The sequence below is a fragment of the Chelonoidis abingdonii genome, chromosome 1 (assembly GCF_003597395.2).
Source record: "Chelonoidis abingdonii isolate Lonesome George chromosome 1, CheloAbing_2.0, whole genome shotgun sequence".
In the NCBI taxonomy this organism is placed as follows: domain Eukaryota; kingdom Metazoa; phylum Chordata; order Testudines; family Testudinidae; genus Chelonoidis; species Chelonoidis abingdonii.
The window spans coordinates 21,952,052-21,972,045 of NC_133769.1; the positions used below are offsets into that span (position 1 = coordinate 21,952,052).

The 19,994-nt window shown below is 38.8% G+C and overlaps 1 protein-coding gene across 2 annotated transcripts in view; it reads left to right on the forward strand.

Moving 5' to 3' along the window:
* Positions 1-19,994, forward strand: part of CACNA2D1 (calcium voltage-gated channel auxiliary subunit alpha2delta 1) — a 697,188-nt gene that overhangs the window by 391,765 nt on the left and 285,429 nt on the right. For both annotated transcript variants that reach the window (XM_075064441.1, XM_075064440.1), the window contains exon 6: positions 18,623-18,752. In XM_075064441.1, coding sequence (XP_074920542.1) covers positions 18,623-18,752 — 130 coding nt within the window. The remainder of the gene's footprint in view (positions 1-18,622; positions 18,753-19,994) is intronic.

Below are 19,994 nucleotides of genomic sequence, written 5' to 3' on the forward strand. Positions count from 1 at the left end.
CCTATATGTTAGGGTGGTTTTGCACTGGAATAAATTGCCTAGGGGGGTTGTGGAATCTCCATCATTGGAGATTTTTAAGAGCAGGTTTGACAAACAGCTGTCAGGAATGGTCTAGATAATACTTAGTCCTCTCAGGAGTTCAGGGGACTTGACTAGATAACCTCTCAAGATCCCTTCCAATCCAATGATTTTATGCTCCATGTGTAACTTGTGGGATTTGTACTTGGATTGATATTATCTATTGGTTTGCTGTTTGGGTATTATCGTGCAAACAGCCAGAGTATATAGCAACAATAACATCAGCGTGAACCGATGAGATAAAGTTTCTACAGTTAAACATTTAGGGTACTAAATATTACTATTAACAACACTGGAGGCTAGTAAAATTGAGGAGGGGGAGATGGGACCAGCCAGGAGCATGCTGCAAACAGTTCTAGAATCGGACTAGGGACAGCTGAAGACAGCAATGCATTATGAGATGGAATCAGGATTCAGGTGAAGGCTGTATATGGTGCAGGACAAAGACGTGAGGATCAGTTAAAGAACTCAGACTTGTAACTATCCAAATTCAATTGGTTTTAATGTTTGTTTTATAACTAAATATCAGTGAAGTACTTTGAGAATTTAGCAGTTTGTATTTGCTGGGGATCTGGTCAATGAATCATAACAAAAAAGGGAGTTCTGCCATTTTTTTTTCAGTAAAAGCAGGATTGGGCTCGAGATTGGAGCTTTGGTTTGACATCTATCTGTTGTATGTCCTAATTTATCCAAAATACTTTGGGCTGGAAACCTCACAAGATCAGACATTCTCAGTAGATGTTCAGCAAGACTGGGCATACTTTTTTTTAGATTGCATTACATCTCATTGAATACCTCATGGGATCTTAGTACAAGCAGTTCCAGGGAATATAGGAAATACAAAGGGAATTGTGTTTTTGTTTAGTTTTATAATAAAAATAATCAAATGGATCTTTTCTGACCTTGCAAAAAGGTTTAGATTTGGTTTTAGACGAAGTAACAGTTTATTTTATTCAGATCAAGTCATCCACTATAGACTATTAATCACCCCACTACCAAAGCCAAAGACACTTCAGCAAAATATTAGGCATGAACACAGAGGCAGAAAAAGAAAGACAGAAGGATCAACCACAAAATGTTGCCAAAGCTCATGCAAATGTTAGAAAGAGACACAGGAACTTTCTGGAGAAGTCTGCTGAAGTCTAGTTTGAAATCATTGAAGGAGTTGAGCAATGGGATTCTTCTCATAAAAATTTCACAGAATTAAAAACAGTTAAAATGTGAACACAAGATGTATCTAATGCTGAAACAGGTAGTCACCATCAAAAAGTCGTATCTCAGGGGTAGGCAGAAAAATGACTGGTGGTGGTATTTTATGGTCGTTTTTTTGCCCAGAATCTTGAAGTGAGAACCAAAAGTGAAAACCACACAGGACAAGATGATGTACCCCATCCCTTACTTCCCTCAGCAGGCCATTTATGGTGAGGAAAGCAAGCTCCATGAGTCTGTGTGCAGAGGCCGGGAGTGGCTGGAGCCTTGACTCTGCTTCACCAAAAAAACAGTTAGCTCAGCAAATCCTGATTCGGACTTGCTTGCTACTGTGAAGTGTATGATAAATAATGATGTCAGGGCATCTTGATCTGAATATAGTAAGAATACAGAATGGTGACTCACAGCCCTTCTTTTCAGTCTCCTTATTGTGCACCATGCTGTTGTTGGTGTGTCCAATCATCTTACACAGTCTGGCCTGGAAAATGTAAAGCGCTCTAGACTTGGTGAGAAAAGGAATTGGTATACCTGTGAGCGAGAGCCAGGAGGAAGATAGCTGGCTGCCAGGATAGGCAGTGCCAGCAGAAAAGATACTGCCAGTGAAGCAGGCAATGCTTTTATCTACAGTGCCTAGGAATTGGTTTTAATTATATAAAATGTATCATGAAGAGACCTTCATCAGTCTTGCTAGTTGTGTTGTGACTGTCCCAACTCAGATCTGCAGAGAATTGTCTTGCACTTTAGTGGATATACTATCGTGTGGTTGGGAAGACAAGTTGTGATTTAAGGGTTATGGTTTTTTAAGTTATGTTGTACGGGAGTAAACTGTGACTCTCGGAGATAAGGTGGTGATTCTTCTATGGCTATGGTTTATTAATCCTGAGGCGAATTGCTATACAATTAACCAGCATAAAGGAACGATAGAGTGTGGCTGGTTAAAGTGAGTCTGTAGTCTCTCAAAGGCTCAACACTTTACATTATGGAATGACACTATAGAATCAGGACCTAAACTTGCTATTGAGTTTTGCCTGAGAAAATTTTTAACAGTGGACTTTAAAGGGGAAATTGTCTTTCACAAGTTTGTACATAATTAGGTTTTGTGCAGGGAACGCTGTTTTTGTTTTGGAGAATGGGATCCAGCAATTCACGGGTGGCTGCTAAGCTTCAACTGAGACCTCTGTAGCTGCCGTTCCAGGCTGCAAACTGAAAAATGGACTGCAGGTGGTGTGCACCATTGTGCATGGACTCATGAGTTTCTACTGGATCCATATAAGTTTTGCACCAGTAGCCCCTCCATATTGGCCTACGTGGGATCAGCATAGAAACCCGTCTCAGTGGTGTAAATGTTATGTAGATGTGCCAGCTACTGCGCCTCTGCTTCAACATCTCTGAGAATAAGGGCTATGCATCTTGCTCTTCACACCTGGGAGAGTTTCACCAATAATTAACACCTTTCAAAAGTTGTCATTTCTGTCTCTCTCAAGTCTATTTTGTCCAAACACCAGGATAACCTTACACATAAAAGGAACATAACATCCTTGTTTACCTGCTGTTGAAATTCCTCTATGTACATCTACATTCATCTTTTCAAAGGGGCAGTTTGTGCTCTGTCTGTACTTGCCTGTCTTAAAACACCTACAGTTATTGTGTAAATGTCTAGCTCTAGCACCTTTTCCCAGTGTAGTCTGAATTGCTGATAAACTGCTGTCTAGGCAGGTGTAATTGCTGCTGCAATTTAGTACTTTCATATCAGCTCTCCTTTGATTGCTGCTATACACTTTTAATTTAGTTGAAAATGATCTTATTCCTCAAAGTCATTCCTCAACATCAGCTGTTCTGTTTCTCAGCTGTGGAAATCACGCCTATGAATTTTAGTCTCCTGCATCTCAGACTAAATTGCTACTGGCTGTTAGGAAAACAGTGCTTAATCTTTTGTTGTTAAGTAAGCACATTCCTGGCTTTTGATGCACCATTTAAAATAAACAAAAAGGTTCTTGCTTGCAAACATATTATTTACTATACTGTTGGGAAGAGGAAAACTCTGACCTAAGAGATCAACATTTTTATTATACTCTTTACATGGTTTTGCTTTGGAAGATGGCAGAAATCTTTTAGTTAGTTTCTATTTTTAAAAATAAAGGTTTTCAACATGTACAGTAAATTCAGCTAGCTAAAGCGTCACTTTAATTGTTGGGAAAGATAAGCACATTGCATGTGATTCTTGAAAAACAAATAGATTACATCTTGAATTTCTACCTGGATGACTTCAATATCCAGTTTTAAACCTTGAAAAGAATTGTTTGTGATAAGCCTAAAATTCTCTATGCTTTTATATTAGAGCTGTCGATTAATTGCAGGTAACTCACATGATTAACTCGAAAACAATTAATTTAAATTAATGACAGTTTTAGTTGCACTTGTAAACAATGGAATAGCAATTGAAATTTATTAAATATTTTGGATTTTTTTTACATTTTCATATGTATTGTATTCTGTGTTGTAATTGAAATCAAAGTGTATATTATTTTTATTACAAATATTTTCACTGCAAAATGATAAACAAAAGAAATAGTATTTTTCAGTTCACCTCATAGAAATACTGTAGTGCAATCTCTGCCGTGAAAGTGCAACTTAGGGTACGTCTACACTACAGGATTATTCCGATTTTACGTATACCGGTTTTGTAAAACAGATTGTATAAAGTCGAGTGCACGCAGCCACACTAAGCACATTAATTCGGCGGTGTGCGTCCATGTACCAAGGCTAGTGTCGATTTCCGGAGCGTTGCACTGTGGGTAGCTATCCCATAGTTCCCACAGTCTCCCCGGCCCCTTGGAATTCTGGGTTGAGATCCCAGTGCCTGATGGGGCAAAAAACATTGTTGCAGGTGGTTTGAGAACGGAGTCTGTGTGCCCTCTGCAAGCTCGTCCTCCTCTTCGTCTCCCTTATCTCCCCGTCTGACAATCCTTCAGCTATGGCTGAGATTACCCCCACCTCGGAATCACGGCAGGGGTGAGTAGTGGTGGTGGACCCCCCACAGAACTGCATGCAGCTCAGCGTAGAAGTGGCATGTTTTCTCGGCCTGCGCCGGACCTTCCGTTTGCTTCTTTGGTTTCTGGTAGCTTGTCTGAGCTCCTTAACTTTCACTCTGCACTGCACTGTCCCTGGTGTGGCCTTTCCCACATCATGCCTTGGAAATTTTTGCAAATGTTTTTTTCATATTCGTCTTTTGGAATGAAGTTCTGTTAGCCACGAATCCTCTCCCCATATAGCGATCAGATCCAGTATCCTCCCGTGCGGTCGATGCGATGGAGCTCTTTTTGATTCTCAGGAGACTGCATTGTTACCTGTGCTGATGAGCTCTCCACGCTGGCCAAAAGGAATGCAATTCAAAGTTCGCGGGGCTTTTCCTGTCTACCTGGCCAGTGCATCAAGTTCAGATTGCTGTCCAGAGCATCACAGTGGTGCACTGTGGGATACCGCCCGGAGGCCAATACCGTCGGATTTGCGGCCATCACTAATCTAATTTGAATATGGTAATACCGATTTCAGCGCTATTCCTCTGTCAGAGAGGGAGTACAGAAACTGGTTTAAAGAGCCCTTATATCGATATAAAGGGCTTATTGTGTAGACGGGTTGCAGTGTTAAATCGGTTTAACTGTGCTAAAATTAAGTATAAACATAGTGTAGACCAGGCTCTCAAATGTAGATTTTTTTGTTACATAACTGCAGTCTAAAACAAAACAATGAAAAATTTAGAGCTGCAAGTCCCTCATCCAGTTTGAGATTTCTAAAGACAGCTACAACACTCAACCCAAGGTTTAAGAATCTGAAGTGCCTTCCAAAATCTGAGAGGGATTAGGTGTGGATCATGCTTTCAGAAGTCTTAAAAGAGCAACACTCTGATGTGGAAACTACAGAACCCGAACAACCGAAAAAGAAACTCAACCTTCTGTTGGTGGCATCTGACTCAGATAATGAAAGTGAACATGCATCAGTCCACTCCGCTTCAGATTGTTATCGAGCAGAATCCGTCATCAGTATGGATGCACGTTGCCTGGAAGGATGGTTGAAGCATGAAGTGACATATGAATCTTTAGTGCATCTGGAATGTAAATATTTTACTACGCCGGCTACAACAGTGCCATGAGAATGCCTGTTCTCACTTTGTCACTCAGGTGACATTGTAAACAAAAAGCGGACAGCATTAACTCCTGCAATGTAAACAAACTTGTTTGTCTGAGCAATTGGCTGAACAAGAAGTAGGACTTAGTGGACTTGCAGGCTCTACAGTTTTACATTGTTTTTATTTTTGAATTCATGTTTTTGTACATGATTCTACATTCCTAAGTTCAACTTTCATGATAAAGAGAGTGCACTACAGTACTTGTGTTAGGTGAATAGAAAAATACTATTTCTTTTGTTTTTTTACAGTGCAAATGTGTCATCAAAAATAAATATAAAGTGAGCACTGTACACTTTGTATTCTGTGTTGTAATTGAAATCAGTGTATTTGGAAAAGTATTCTATTTTTTAACTGTGTGATTAGTCGTGATTAATTTTTTAATCTCTTGACAGCCCAATTTTATATGCATTATTGTAATAGTCTTTTCGTAAGCATTAGTGATAGCAATGACCATATTGTATTACTTACTTCAAGGCCATTCCTACAAATATGTATGTGAGCAATTTTAAAGAGATGAGTGGACCCACTGAACTCAGTAGGACTAATCACATCAGCAAAATGACTCTGTGCATACTAATTTGCAGGTTTCAGAGCTTTCTAGTAGGCCATCAGTCAGTCTGAGATAGTTTCATATTCAAGACACTAAACTGGGACTTCACTAACCTGTGTTTTGCCACAGATTTCCTATATAGTCTCCAACAAATTACATACAAACTTTCTAAAGTGACCATTGATTTTTGTCCATTCTTTTGAAAATTGTGTTCTTAAACCTCTCTGCCTCAAATTTTCCATCTGTAAAATAGTGTTGTGAGTTTTACTTCATTAATGCTTTGCAGGCCCACATATTGCACTTATGAATACAATGGAAATGTCTATAAATAAATAAACCATTTGTCAGTGAGTTTAGCATCAAAGATTCCTTGACAGCTAGAGATTACAAAATGCTGACATATTTGAAATTGTTCCATGAAAATATTAGTTGCTGTATCCCTATCAACTTCTATTTTTAACAACAAAACAAAGAAAAAAATATGTAATTTTTTCAATAGTGTATTACTAAATGATTTCTTAGCCCTCAAAAAATTTTCTTGAGTATCACTACCAAATAAAATAATTGGTGGCTAATAATAAACTAGTTATGGAAATGATATTCTCTTTTTCGATACAAGTAATACATCTGTTATTATGAAGCACTACCTGGGTTTAGGTATAGATTGGTAGGTGGGAATATTGGGTTCTAGTCAGAGTACTGCCAGAGTTTTGCCAGTAACTCACTTTGTGATTTTAAGCAAGCTACTTAGGGCAACGTTCTCAAACTTAAAATTAAACTTTAAACAATCAAATTTTAAGTACTTGCACCAAATGGTTTTGTGCTTTAGATTTACCTATCGGCCAACTTTTAAGGATGTCTAGCTCATAAGAAGCTTTAATTGGATGTGTTTGGGGATTTTCCATCAGAAAACATTCAGACATAAAATACCCTTTTTGTAAAAATTGAAAGGATCATCTTGAGTTTCTCAACTAGAAAAAAATATAAAAAAAAATCATCAAAATGGTTGAAAAATCCCATGTCAATGTTTTCTAAACTGAAAATTGTGGGTTTTCATTTTGAAATGACTTTAATTTAGAAATTAGTTATACTAAAAAAAGGCTTTTTTAAAAAGAGGTCAAAACAAAAAAAGAAATTATCCAACAAAATATTTCAGTTTTTACTAGAAACAATATTTTTCCCCCCAGATTTCAACTTTGTCCCAATTTGGGATGGGAAAAAATGTCAAAATCTCATGGAATGGGGAAACTGTTTCTTGCCCAGACCTATTTAACATTGAGTTCTCTTTTCTGTTATTGTGATAATCCTGGACATAAAAAAAGAGTTAAAATGTCACTTTAACACTTAGTCTGCAACTGTGATCAGGAGCAAAATGTTCAAAAACCACTTAAATGACTTAGAAGCTGCATCTTATTCCCAAAAGTGATGTAGACACTCCAGAACCCAATTCCCATGCATCCCATTAGTTATGGGAATGATACATCTCATGAGACTTAGGCTTTTGAGGCCCAGATTCGTAAAGGTATGCGGCCTTGCTCCACTCAGCCTTGCAACTTAGTGGAATCTTCAGGTCCAAATTAGGTTCCCAGACTCCCTATAATATTCACAGAGAGAGTAGGATGCCTAAGAAAGAGATCCTCAAAGCCAGCTAGCTGAGTGCATGCCACCTAAGCTAGCCAGGAGTGAAATGCTGAGGAGCTCAGTGGGGAGATGTGAGGGGCTTAAGCAGCTGACTTGGTGCATCTGGTAGATTGTCAGGAGATAGGCGCCTCTGTCTGCTTCCAGACTTATCCAAATCAAGCCAGCCGCTTAGATTGCCCACATCCTAGCAGCTGACATTGTGTCTCTCTGCATTTCATTCTGTCTCTAGCTTGAGCGAAGGTTCCGAGGTGCTTGTTAGCTGTGGGGCAGTGTCGGGGCTGAAGTGGCTTTGTGAATAATGACTGGCAGACACTTAGGCACCTACAGGGTTTGGCAGCAGCTGAGCAGCAATTTTGAGACTGTCACTGGTGCCTAATAGCAGATTTAGGCACCTAAATGCATCCAAGGCTTAGAATCTGAGTGCCTAAGTCCTTTTTGGAAATGAGACTTAAAGTGCTTACTATAAAGGTTACCCTAGGCCTTATTTGAGCCATGCAAGTAGAAATAGATCATTGCTTCCTCCTACCGCTATTTTAAGTGTTAACTATAATCTAACCCATTGTAAATCAGTAGCTGCAATATACTTTTAAACAGCACTAGTTCTTGCATAGCTTTATAACAGTTAAATATGTGTTGTATATTAACAATTCTTCATTGGCATTTTCTGTAATGCAATTTTTCAGCTGCAAGAAAATATCTAAATACATGTAGAAGGCTGTGACAAAAGTGTAAATGGTTTTACTGTGTGTGTGTGTGTGTGTGTGTGTGTGTGTGTGAGAGAGAGAGAGAGAGAGAGAGAGAGAGCAAGTGTGAGTGGGGGACTATATGCCTTTATTGAGCTACAGTAAAATTCCGAATACAATCCCATACTTCTGTCTACTGCAGGCTCTTGATATAGCTCCGGCAAAAAAGAATGATTGCATACAATAAAAAACACATTCTGCTCTGAATTTAATCACTGATACTTATTAAAACAATTTGTTAGAGAATGTAGACAAATCTGACCCTAAGCACTCCTGTATGGTCTGCACTGCAGCCCAGAATGTGACAAGAACTTAAACCTAAGAATATGGTTAGGCAGACCACATGACTCAGGATGTGGGAAGATGGTCTTTCCATCTGCAGAATGGTCAATCTGTCGTATTCCATAAGCACTTAATTCATTTAAAATATACATTGAATTATTTTCAGTGCTTTTAAAGTTGCTCTATTCATCTTAAATATTTGTTTAAATTAACTATTGCATGCCAAAAAGAGAGTAGATTATTAAAAACAGTGAATCAAGCTTAGGTAGTTGTTTTGCAGATATTTTTAATATCTCGATTTAATATAAAACTGCAGTATGCTATCAAATTTTAACAATTCTTACTTGATAGGATATGTTTATTTGAATAATTATTAGGGCTGGTCAAATTATTTATTATAAACTATTTATTTGGCTTTTGGTCCTTTATTTCTGTTTGTATATTGTTCTTGAAGAGAACCCAATTTGTATAAATTTGTTCATTATACTGAGTTCAGTAAATGATCTATGCAAGCAAATTTCATCCTATGAATAATGTGCAGATTGTTGATATTCACTCGTTATTTGATACTCATTATTCATCTAAAATCAAATGGTATTCTTACAGGTCCTTGATTGGCTGGCCTATCCTTTATTTAGTTTTTGAAGCAACCTGAATCTAGCAATATTGTATCATGAAATGAATTTTGTTTTTTGATTGACTGAATCATGGCTCCAGGTTTGAAATTCACGTTCGTAGAACGTACATGAGAACAAAACTTTGCTTGTAGGAGTCTTCATGAGAACTCAAGGCAAAAAAAGATTACAATCATGGTGTAACTGTGTGCAGTCACCTCATGTGATTGTCCCCTGGCAGCAATTCTCTCAGCTTATGACCCCTGTCGGCTGTTTCTGAGGCAGGTTTCTGTGACTCAGCCCTCCAGCCCAGTTGCACGCAGTTCGTAGGTATGCAGACCTATTAGACCCCTTCCAGGGTAACAGGGCCTGTCTCAATGGTCTCTGTCCTGTCCTTATATGTAGTCCTATCCCTAGGCTCAGTGCTCAGTCAGTCCTTCAGTCTCAGCCCCTTCTGAGCTGCCTTTCAAAGCCATTTGTCCACTTTCTTCTGGAGCCATCTCCTTTGATCCCAGCCCTTCAGCTCAGCCACCACCCAATTTTAGTTCATTAGTTCTCCCTCCAGGGTATATCAAAATTCAGTAATTGTTGACCCCCTTTGGGGTATTCAGTCCCCTCTCTGGGCCTGGTACAACTTCCTCCTCAGGGAGCCTGTGCCTGGTGGGTGGACCCAGGCCCATGGACTACTCCATGCCCCAACCCAGAGATCCTACAAAAAGTAGTCACCTGCTGCTTTTCTTTAAGTCTGCTGCTGTTACTGGTCCCTGAGCCACTTCCCATGTGGCCCATTCACCTTCACCCTTACCTCAGGGCAATCTTTTTTTGAGACCCAGCAGCTAGCCAGGAGCTTCATCTTGCTCCCCCAGTCCCTGCCAGGCACTGCTCTGTCCCTGGTACTGCAGCTCCTTCAGCCAGCCGGGAACACCATCCTTGCTCTTCCAGCTCCAAGCAGTAACTGAACTTCTCTAGCCCTGTAGCCGTTTTTATATGAGCCTGCTGGTTCCTGATTAGCTGTTCCCCTACAGCTCTTCTGTAGGCCACCCAGAGGACTCACCTCAGCATGGTGCCTCAGGGCCTAGTACACCCCGTCACACAGGGTCAAATCTAAATCTTATTTGAATTTCCATAAATTTTGAAATTTTTTTCCCAGTCTAAACCCAGCTCATATAATTGGGTGTTAATTATTTTCAGGGACAGATTTGAGGGGTGGGGATTGCATGTAATAATCATAAAACTTGAAGCCCTATCTGAGAATAATATTTGTTTTACAAAGCTATTTTAAAAAACCAAAACCAAATAAAAAAAAAACCCAACAAAAAACCCTGAGATTTAACAGCAGGTAATTCTGAAAATTCTGGGCACCTAAAATTTGACTGGATACTTATGTAATTTAAAAGGAGAATACACTTTAATGGTGTTCATATTACATAATGGCTTATGCTAATAATATTTTTCTTTAATGCATAAATGTGTCAATTAAAGGGTATGGTAAAAATTACCACACATGCCACTCCCTAGCAAAAGATTTGGATATGATCTTATGTTTCTCTTTATTTGATTAATAAAACATATTTGTTGAGATTTAAAAACTAAGTAATAGACACATCAATATATTATATGAATAAGTGTATTAGGAATTCTAAAGTAGTGCTATTTATTAACTCCATGTTTGTGGACTTATAATTATGAGGAGTAAGCCATTTTGGCTAAAACAAGAACCACTGAGAATTCTAAACTCTAAATTCTATCTGAACAGAAATGTAGTTAAAAAAGTGTATTTGTGTATTTGTTTATTCATTTCAATTCTCATAAGCTTTTCATTTCTTGGCTCTAGCAGTGTACTAATATGTGAGGATGAAAACAACTCTTGAGGCATCCAATGGAGCCAGAAGCTCTGGAAATTTCTCAATTCTTTTCTTTCAAAATTTCCAGGTTTTGTCTTCTGACCACAGAAGTTCAGAGAACTTTTTTTTTCCGCATATGATCTGGATTACTCGAACTACCAAGCAATTGGAGGTGTACCTATCAGTAGCCTCCGAAAATCATTTTATTTCCAAAACAGACTATAAATATATATGTTTAAGCTGTATTTTAAATGATTACAAGACAACCTTTAGAATTTCCTTTTAAGATGCAGCATATTGCACAATTTGTAGTAAAAGTATACAGATTCTACCTATCTCTTGGTATAAGGTTGTCTATCTCTGTGGTATGTGAGCTCTCAGATTGTATTAAATATCTACATAGCTAGCCTTTGTCAGACTACATAGACATCACTGTGATTTACTCATGTTCTTAAAGACAGGGACATACTGAAGTGTCTTGCTTAATTAGGGCCTAAGGGCTGGATCTTGCAAACTGTTGCTCCTGATATTTATTGTTGTTGTCATATATTATTCATATTGTGACTGGGCCAAGAAGCCCAAGACAGGTTTTGGTCCCACTGTACTAGGCTTTGTAGTAACACCTATGAAGAAAGGACCTGAAATAATTTATAGTCATAGGCCTTAATCCTGCAATTGATTGGGACACAGAGATACCTGCATGGGCCCTATTGAAATCAAACAGGGTAAGGTAAATTGCAAGATCAGGGCCTAGGAAGTCAATGGCACATTTCTCTTGAGTAAGCAAAACGTGCATGGAAAGGAACTGCAGAACTGACCCAGTTTCAGACAGACCGTAGAATTCAGGCCAATGTTGAGCAGTCAGTGTCATTACACATCTCGTATAAGTGCATGTGTATCTACTGGATTATCACTGGAAAAACTTTCTAGAAAAAATGGGTATGAATGAATGGCCTGATGGAGAAGGGGAAGCAGGGAATTCCAAGCTTTATCTTTAGCATGGTGGAAGCCATCAAGATGAGTGGATCAGAAATGCAAAATGAGCATATAGGAGGCTGAGACGGTTGGAAGGAGTATAGCAGTGAGATAGATTGAAAACCACTGCTTTATTTCATCCTCTTTTTCACTTGTGGACCCTAAATAATTTTGCATCGAGGTGCGTACCCCTTTGAGAATTTTAGACCTAATCTGCAGACCTCCAGAGGTCCACGGTTCATTGGTTGAACACCACTGTTCTGTGGTAAAGACAGCTTTCTGTGGACCCCTCAGACATAGTCTGTGGACAGACCACAGGTTGAAAGCCACTGAAATAAAGAAAAATTGTTGGTAAGAATTAAGTGAAGCAGAAGCTTGAAAGTGAAGATGGAAAACTTGTGCAAAGTATGAAGACTTCTACGGGAAGAGAGAAAGAAGAGAGTGACACAGAATAGCATCATTTACTCCTCTAAATCCATACCACCATTCTTATGATTGAATTCTGTCTCCTACATCCAGTCTGTGATGTTACTCATAAAAAAGGAAGTTTTGCAGCCATACAAAACATATTCTCTAGACAGCAAAATCATGTGAAATTATTAGGTATGTCAATCCCTGTCCATGCCACACAAGCACAACAGTTGTCTGGAATTATAATTTGTCTTTGGTTTGGATTTGCATCTGTTTAGCAGCTAATAAAGCTTATTCCACCTTTCATAGTGTACATCTACCCTGTGCCATTTTGCATCTTTGTTATGATTCTTCAAGAGTAACTTTCTTGGTGTGCATCTGTAAGTAATCTGCCAAAAGAAAACAATTCAAGAGTAATTTTTTTTGTTTCAGTTATATGGTATTTTTCAAACTACAGTTCTTTTTTAGGCTATCTGTTGCTAACAGCTATAAGAAGCAGGAATCAAAAAATATTTTAATGTATCTATGGAAGGATTTTTTGGTTTATCACCCTCTTAATGCAGTCTACTGGATTTTTGCTGGAATACAGTATAAACTCTTATACACAGATCTTAAAATTATAAGAACATTTAATAGCAGAGGAGGGAAAAATCTACTCACCTTCCTGTTACTATCATGATGAAAGAGCAAATTATATTTTACTCCCCTATCTAAAACAAATGAAACTTAAAAGTAGTCAAAACCTCACCCCGCTCTCCACAGGTGAGTGGGAAAAAGTTTTCTAGAGGCGTTTGTCTTTTGTCTATATCTGTAGTTCTGTAGGTTTGTTATCTAGATAGGTCTCAATGCCACCCATTATCATAATATCTGAGCACCTTATGTGCCTGAATGGATTTGCATTCACGATAACCTGGGCGAAGTGGGGAAGATAGTATCTCTAGTTTACATATGGGTTACTGAGTCACACAGGCCCAGATCCACACAGGGTCTTAGGTGCCTAAACCTCAGATTTAGATGCCACTGCAATGCACAAAACCCCCATCTGAATGCCACATAACCCTGACTAAACTCACTAAGCACCTAAAGTTTCACTCTTTATATGCTTATGTTTCTGTCTCTGGGCATGCGTGCAATCTCTCGCTCTAGACTTCCAGATGATTAAAACCCAACATAATCTTCAAACCAGGGAGATATAGATGGGAGAACAACTATCTACCTGCAGATTGTGGTCCATTCAAAATCCAGCTGGAGGAGTTTGTAGTGGCTCCCTTATAACCTTTACTCACTGGTTAGAGCACTCACTCAGGGTGTGGGAGACCAGGTTCTAGTTCCCCTTGACCTGATAAGGAGAGAGGACTTCAGTACAGTGTCCTGTCTCTCAGGTAAGCAACCTAACCAGTGGACTATGGAGATTCTTATGCTGGCTCCCACATTTTCTTCTGTTGAAGCTGTTCCACTATGGAAAAATAATTCAGCAGTCATTGGGTCTAAGATGAATGAGAATGACTCTGTAGCTGAGTGGTCAGGGCATTCATCTGGGTGGCAGGAGACAAGGGGCCAGTCCTCTTGCTACTATGACCATTTAATTGTGTTTCTCCAGTGAAATAGCTTCAACAAGAGAACCTGAGGAAAGGCCATATCAGAATAACTCATAGTCCACTGCTTAGGGCACTTTCCTTAGAGGTGAGAGGATTTGAACAGGAAGAATCTTTCTTATTAGGCAGAGGGGAAATTAACCCAGGTCTCCTACCTTCCAGGTGAGTGTTTTAACCACTGGGCTGAAAGTTATAAGGGAGACACCACTGTTTCCTCTTCCAGCATTTTTTGCAAGAACAGCTGACACACCCAAGTGTGCCTGATTCTGAGAGGGATTCCCAGCTGTGTATCACAAGCAGAGATAGACACCTACCTGCAGCACAGTCTTAGGGACCTAACTTTGTGGAAGGAGTGGGGTTTAGGATACACCATTCTCATTAGCATCTCCCATTGGTTAGCTTAGGTGTGTCCCTGCCTAACATGCTGGTTTTTGTGGATACCATTCTTAAGCACCTATTTCTCCCCACGCATTGTATAAGGAGTTAGGCTCCTAACCCAGGGTTTGTGGATCCAGTGATTTTTCACAGCGTCTAAAAGTTAGGTGTTGCAACGCTCAGTGTTATAACCAACATATACATGTCTTTGTGGTTCTAGGTCATAGAGTTTAAGGGCCTGATTGTTGGGTGGGGGGAATGGGGAGATAGGGGTGGAGTTTCCAGTTTACTTCAGATCAAGCCATAAGCAACTTGGTCAAGGTCACAAAGAAGGATTATGGCAGAACCTATATTTCCTGAATCTTAACTAAATACTTTAGTCACAACATCCACGGCCCTCTCTTCTGATGCTGAACTGTGCATGCATGGCGAAAAAAATGTATTTCTTAAAGTTAATGTCCTAAACTGGTACAAATGTGAATTGAAAGGAGAAACGGATGGTATCTGCTAAACAGGGCAGGGAGAAATTGGTCTGGAGATTTATTTCAGAGAAATAAGTGAAAGATTTTGCTGACTGTCAGTGGTAGTAAGAATGTAATTCAATAAGTGTAGGCCAAGTTCGAATAGATGGAAAATTAATCTTCAGCTTCTGTCTCCTATGGGATTTTTCTGTGCCATTATTGATTGCATTTCAAGCTCCTGCCTCAGGAGAGAAATTGGTTGGAGTTAGATTTTAATTGTATTCACAAGCTATATTAGATTACTTTCCTTCACAATATATGTGCTTTGTGGTATGTTTGTGAAAACAAAGTTGGTCTAGATATTAAAAATGTAACCAATACATTCTTAGGTCTCTCATTGTTATTGTGTGATTAATATGTTAATGAAAATACACTGGGCTTTTTTTTTTTATGTCATGGACAGTGTTATTCTGAGTCTACATTATTCTAATTTAGATGTATTTTTCAGGGGGAACTGGTAAATTCCTATTAATTTACCATTAACCATTATAACAACTGGATTTTGTCAATTAGTGACTAGGAGTGAAATTCATCCAGTTTGGAAGGACCCAAGCACCATTTAAACCACTTGGTAGATTGTGGACGGGAGATAGGCAAATTTGTTGGGCAGTGGGGTCTGGGTTGTACCCATTGTCATCACAATGGCTCTCTGTGCCAGCCCAGAAAAGGTCAAAAGTAAGCACTTGAAGGCAGGCTGCTGGTGTATTTTATGTGAATCCTTTGGACCCAGTCCCTTGCATTGGGGGGCCACAGAGACTGTGATCACAGCCATGCATATGGTGAAGGAATCTAAGTGAGTTGAGAGAACTGAGTGAATGAACCCTCAGATCTATGTAGTTCTCCCTTTGGACCCATGGAGCACAGACAGAAAAGATCACATACCCTGGCTTGATGATCTCTACAGCCAGAGTTCTCATTTGGGGAAGAGTGCTGGTAAGAGTTTCAGGCGGTCTTTGGGGCTAGAGCTTCTGTGAAAGCATAGGCCCCTGTGTGATAGCTGAACATGGGAGTGGACCTGCAACCTCTTCTCCATTCCATTGGGTGAGATGTGGGCAGGCTAACTCCACCTCTATCCCAAGAGAATAATAGGAGAGGAACAAAGAGAGATTACCTCACCTAGAGAACCCTCTGGGATGTGTGCCTTCCCCCTTTGGCAAGACGCAATCATCTGAGCCTGTATTTGCAATCAATGATTCTAATATCTCTTACTCAGAACTGAATTGAATCCTTGCAGAAAAGAGATTGCAGAGATTTATGTTCAGCAGAATACAGAGTTTTCATAATCCTTCCAGTGAAATATGAAAGCTCGCTCTTGGGAGCACTACTTTTATGGAAAACAGACTATTGTGAAGCTTTGAAAAAACCCCACAAACTCAAAACAATTAATCTTTGTCGAGAAAGAGGTGAAACACTACATGGTTCTGGCATTTTATAGTGGTAATGTGGCTTGATGGCCCCCAGCATTTTTTTCTGAGCATGTCAGCATAGAGTTGGAGACTGTTAGTGCTGATCTCCAAAATAAATGACAGTGCTAGGTATTTTTGGTGATTTGTTTAATCAAATGGTTTGCAGGTGTGAGAGAAATTTTCTCACATCAACAACCTGTTGTTGAGATCTTATTTACAGAGTTAGTCTAGCTCATTAGTTTGGACAGCATGAGGCCAGAAAATAACTTACGACCACCACACCAAAATTTGCTAACTGTTAGGCAGCGTTTCAGACTTGGAAATGCTTACACTGCCCTGTAATTGAAAAGCAAGAATTATGGTAAAACATTAATTGAGCCAAATTACATTGTGTCTAGAGCGATGTTAATGTTCCATCATTTTGAACCATAAACAAATACAGTAATCTATAAACAATCACTGTTTTTGGATCTAGTATGATTATTTAAAATCTAGATATAACACCAAGAACTTCGTACTGAGACTCCTGTTTTCTTAAAGGGGGGTGGATAGTGTGTTAAACTGAAATGTGTCATGCAACATTGTGCAGCTGTATCCTACTCTATCTACTTTCCTGGTTTTAACGCTAAATTCCATCACCAAAAAAAAAAAAAGAGAAACTTCTATGTACAATGTACAAGGGCTAGACTATAAACAATTTACAGCTGCTGACATATGTTAGTCTATTGGCCTGAAGTCCATTGGACTACTTGTGAAAGTAAATGCCGATCAATGTGAATATGTCACCATCTGGCGCTAAATAGGGACTAAGGATTATAACGTGTAATGCACATTTTACCTAGTCACGTAAATTCTGACTGGGGCTTATGTGGATATCCAGGTCAGACAGGAGTGTTAGGAGCCTCCTAACAACCTTGTGCTGCCTGAAGAGAGACGGACAGAATCACTCTCTCTGCACTTAGGAGATCATAGGACTGCTACCCTCTACTGCTCCCCCAAAGAGGGTGAGTGGAGGAAGCAAGAACATGGTTGTTTCTCTGCTCTGGACAGCAAAACTGGCTTTTCAGAGAGCTGTCAGTTGCATGCCCTAAAAATAGCCAGTATTGGGCTGCCCAGACTCTCTTCCCCCAGGAGCTCTGGCAGGCATTCTGTCTTCCAAAGTACAATACCTCCCAGCTTTCCTGCTGGAGCAGTGAAACGTTACACTCACCTGTATTTACAATCAAACCTTTAACTAGTACTGCATTAGGACAAGTGGTAGGGCAGCTAACGGGATGATAGCAGGGGGTTGGACTAGATGACCTCCTGAGGTTCCTTCCAACCCTGATAGTCTATGATTCTATGATATTTCAATGGCTATAGTATTTCAATCAAGCCATCCTACGGTTGCCTTGATATCTGGTTGCGTATGATTACATACTACAGTGATGGACAGCATAGAAATGCATCACTGATAATCTAAAGACAATTATGTTCAACTGGTTAAAATCTGTATTATTCTTAAAAACATAATATATCTTACAAAATCAGTGTATTTGTGTATAATACTAAAAATAACAATATAGCGATACTTGATTTTTATATTTATTATTGCTGTTCCAAGTAGTTAACTTTTCTGGTGAGTTTTAAAAAAATCCTGTGAATACTTATATCATATTCCTTTCCTTTTCTTCTCTTGTTATAGGCCAAACGAGAAATTTATGTAAAATCCACTTATGAAATGTACAACATTGTAGCAATTTAGGATTTCCAATGTGCAAGATAATTTCCTGATAGGAATATGGAAATAAATCGTATTGACACTTTTCCACCTACAGCTTTAGAATGAGCTTGTAGCTCTAATTGATTATGGATAAGTACCATGCAATAAAATTAAATGCTCTTGCACTGCATTGTGTGTGTATGTGTTTTCCTTATATATATTAAACGTGAATCTTGGTGTATAGTGCTGGTTTCACCTTTTCTATATGTCAGTTTTAATTCCATGGAGTTTAATGGAGGGTCTCTTGGTTAAAACCAGTGCAAGAGAGGATAATGCTGTGTGTGAGTGTATGTGAGAGACAGAGACATATACACACACCTAGCTATTAGAGAAAGATTATGAGTCTATTCTGTGCCAAGAGCAAATGTGAATAAAATTGTACTTAACATAAATTTTAATGTTTTGTCCATTAAATGTTTTTCCTTTAAAGTCTGAAAAGAATGAGACTGAAACTGGAAGCCAGAGAATCAGACCAGTGTTTGAAGATGATGCTGTTTTTGGGCGACAAATATCTTACCAGCATGCAGCAGTCCACATACCAACAGACATCTATGAAGGCTGTAAGTAACATGTGAACACATGGTTTTATAATTATAAGCTTAACATGTGCACCCCATTCATAAAAGTAAATAGATGTGTGCCTATTTTTCATTTGTGTTTATATCTTTTTGAATGCTTTTCTTTTAAACAGCTTCACATATGGTACATTAAGCACGATATTCCTATTATGAGCTAGAAGAAGCCTTATTTAGTTTATCAACTCTGTGAGAGACGCAAAGATCTGCTGAGAGAAGATCTGAATTTGGGAAATGGATCAGGGAGCAGGAACTGAGAAAGTAAATTCTTGTGAATGTCCTAATTTTCTCATCTATTCACTCTTTGTGCTGTTTTTTCATTTAAACTATTCTCGACAGCTCTTCCTTAGATGGTTTCAGCCTCAGGCAGAGATGAGCACTGAAAACATCTGAAATATTCCAAAAGCATATACGGTTCATTGAAATAGCATGCTGTTCAAGATGGTAGTACTTTGTACTGCATGTAGCTTATCTGAAGCACTTTTTGGTAGACCAGACCTTTAGCAGAGGGTGTCGAATGAGTTCTCTTCAAAACGAGCCAGTACAGGAAACAATAGCACTCAAGTTTCCAAGTAAGTAATTACAGCAACCCAAAATTCAGTATTAAATTCTCTCTCAAAATAGAATATTTTCTTGCATGAAACTTCATAAAAAGGTCCGATATGGAGTAGGAAGACACAAAAGAGATGCTACACACACATAGAAGTGCCTGCAAAATTATAAAAGGAGGGATCTGTCTTTTAGTTCTGTAGTTAGCACTATTCATTTTTATTCTGCAGACTTTTCTAGTCTGCCAAAATCTCATCAACAGGAATGAGACTCTAATCTGACCTGTATTTCTTTAAAATTCAAAGCCATCATTGTGTGTCTGCATCTGTAAATGACATAGGAGTAAAAATGGAAATGTCAACAGGATTGGGGAGGAGGGAATTATGATGACTGGTATTCCTCATATGGTGTGTCTGAATGACACAGATTTAGAGGATTATTCTGAGATTCTGACTTTAATAAATGCTAACGTTCATTTTAATTGAAGGATTAAAGTGAAGACAACAGCCATTTCCTTGCCTTATTTTTAGAGCTTCTTACATTTAGTTGCTAAAATCTTATGAGAAATCATATGGTTCCCATCACTGGGAGGCTAATTTTTTTAATGCTCTATGAATTGAGATATGATTTGTGGTCACAGGAATATTTAAAGGGTCTGGATCTTGTGCTAAGGTTCTA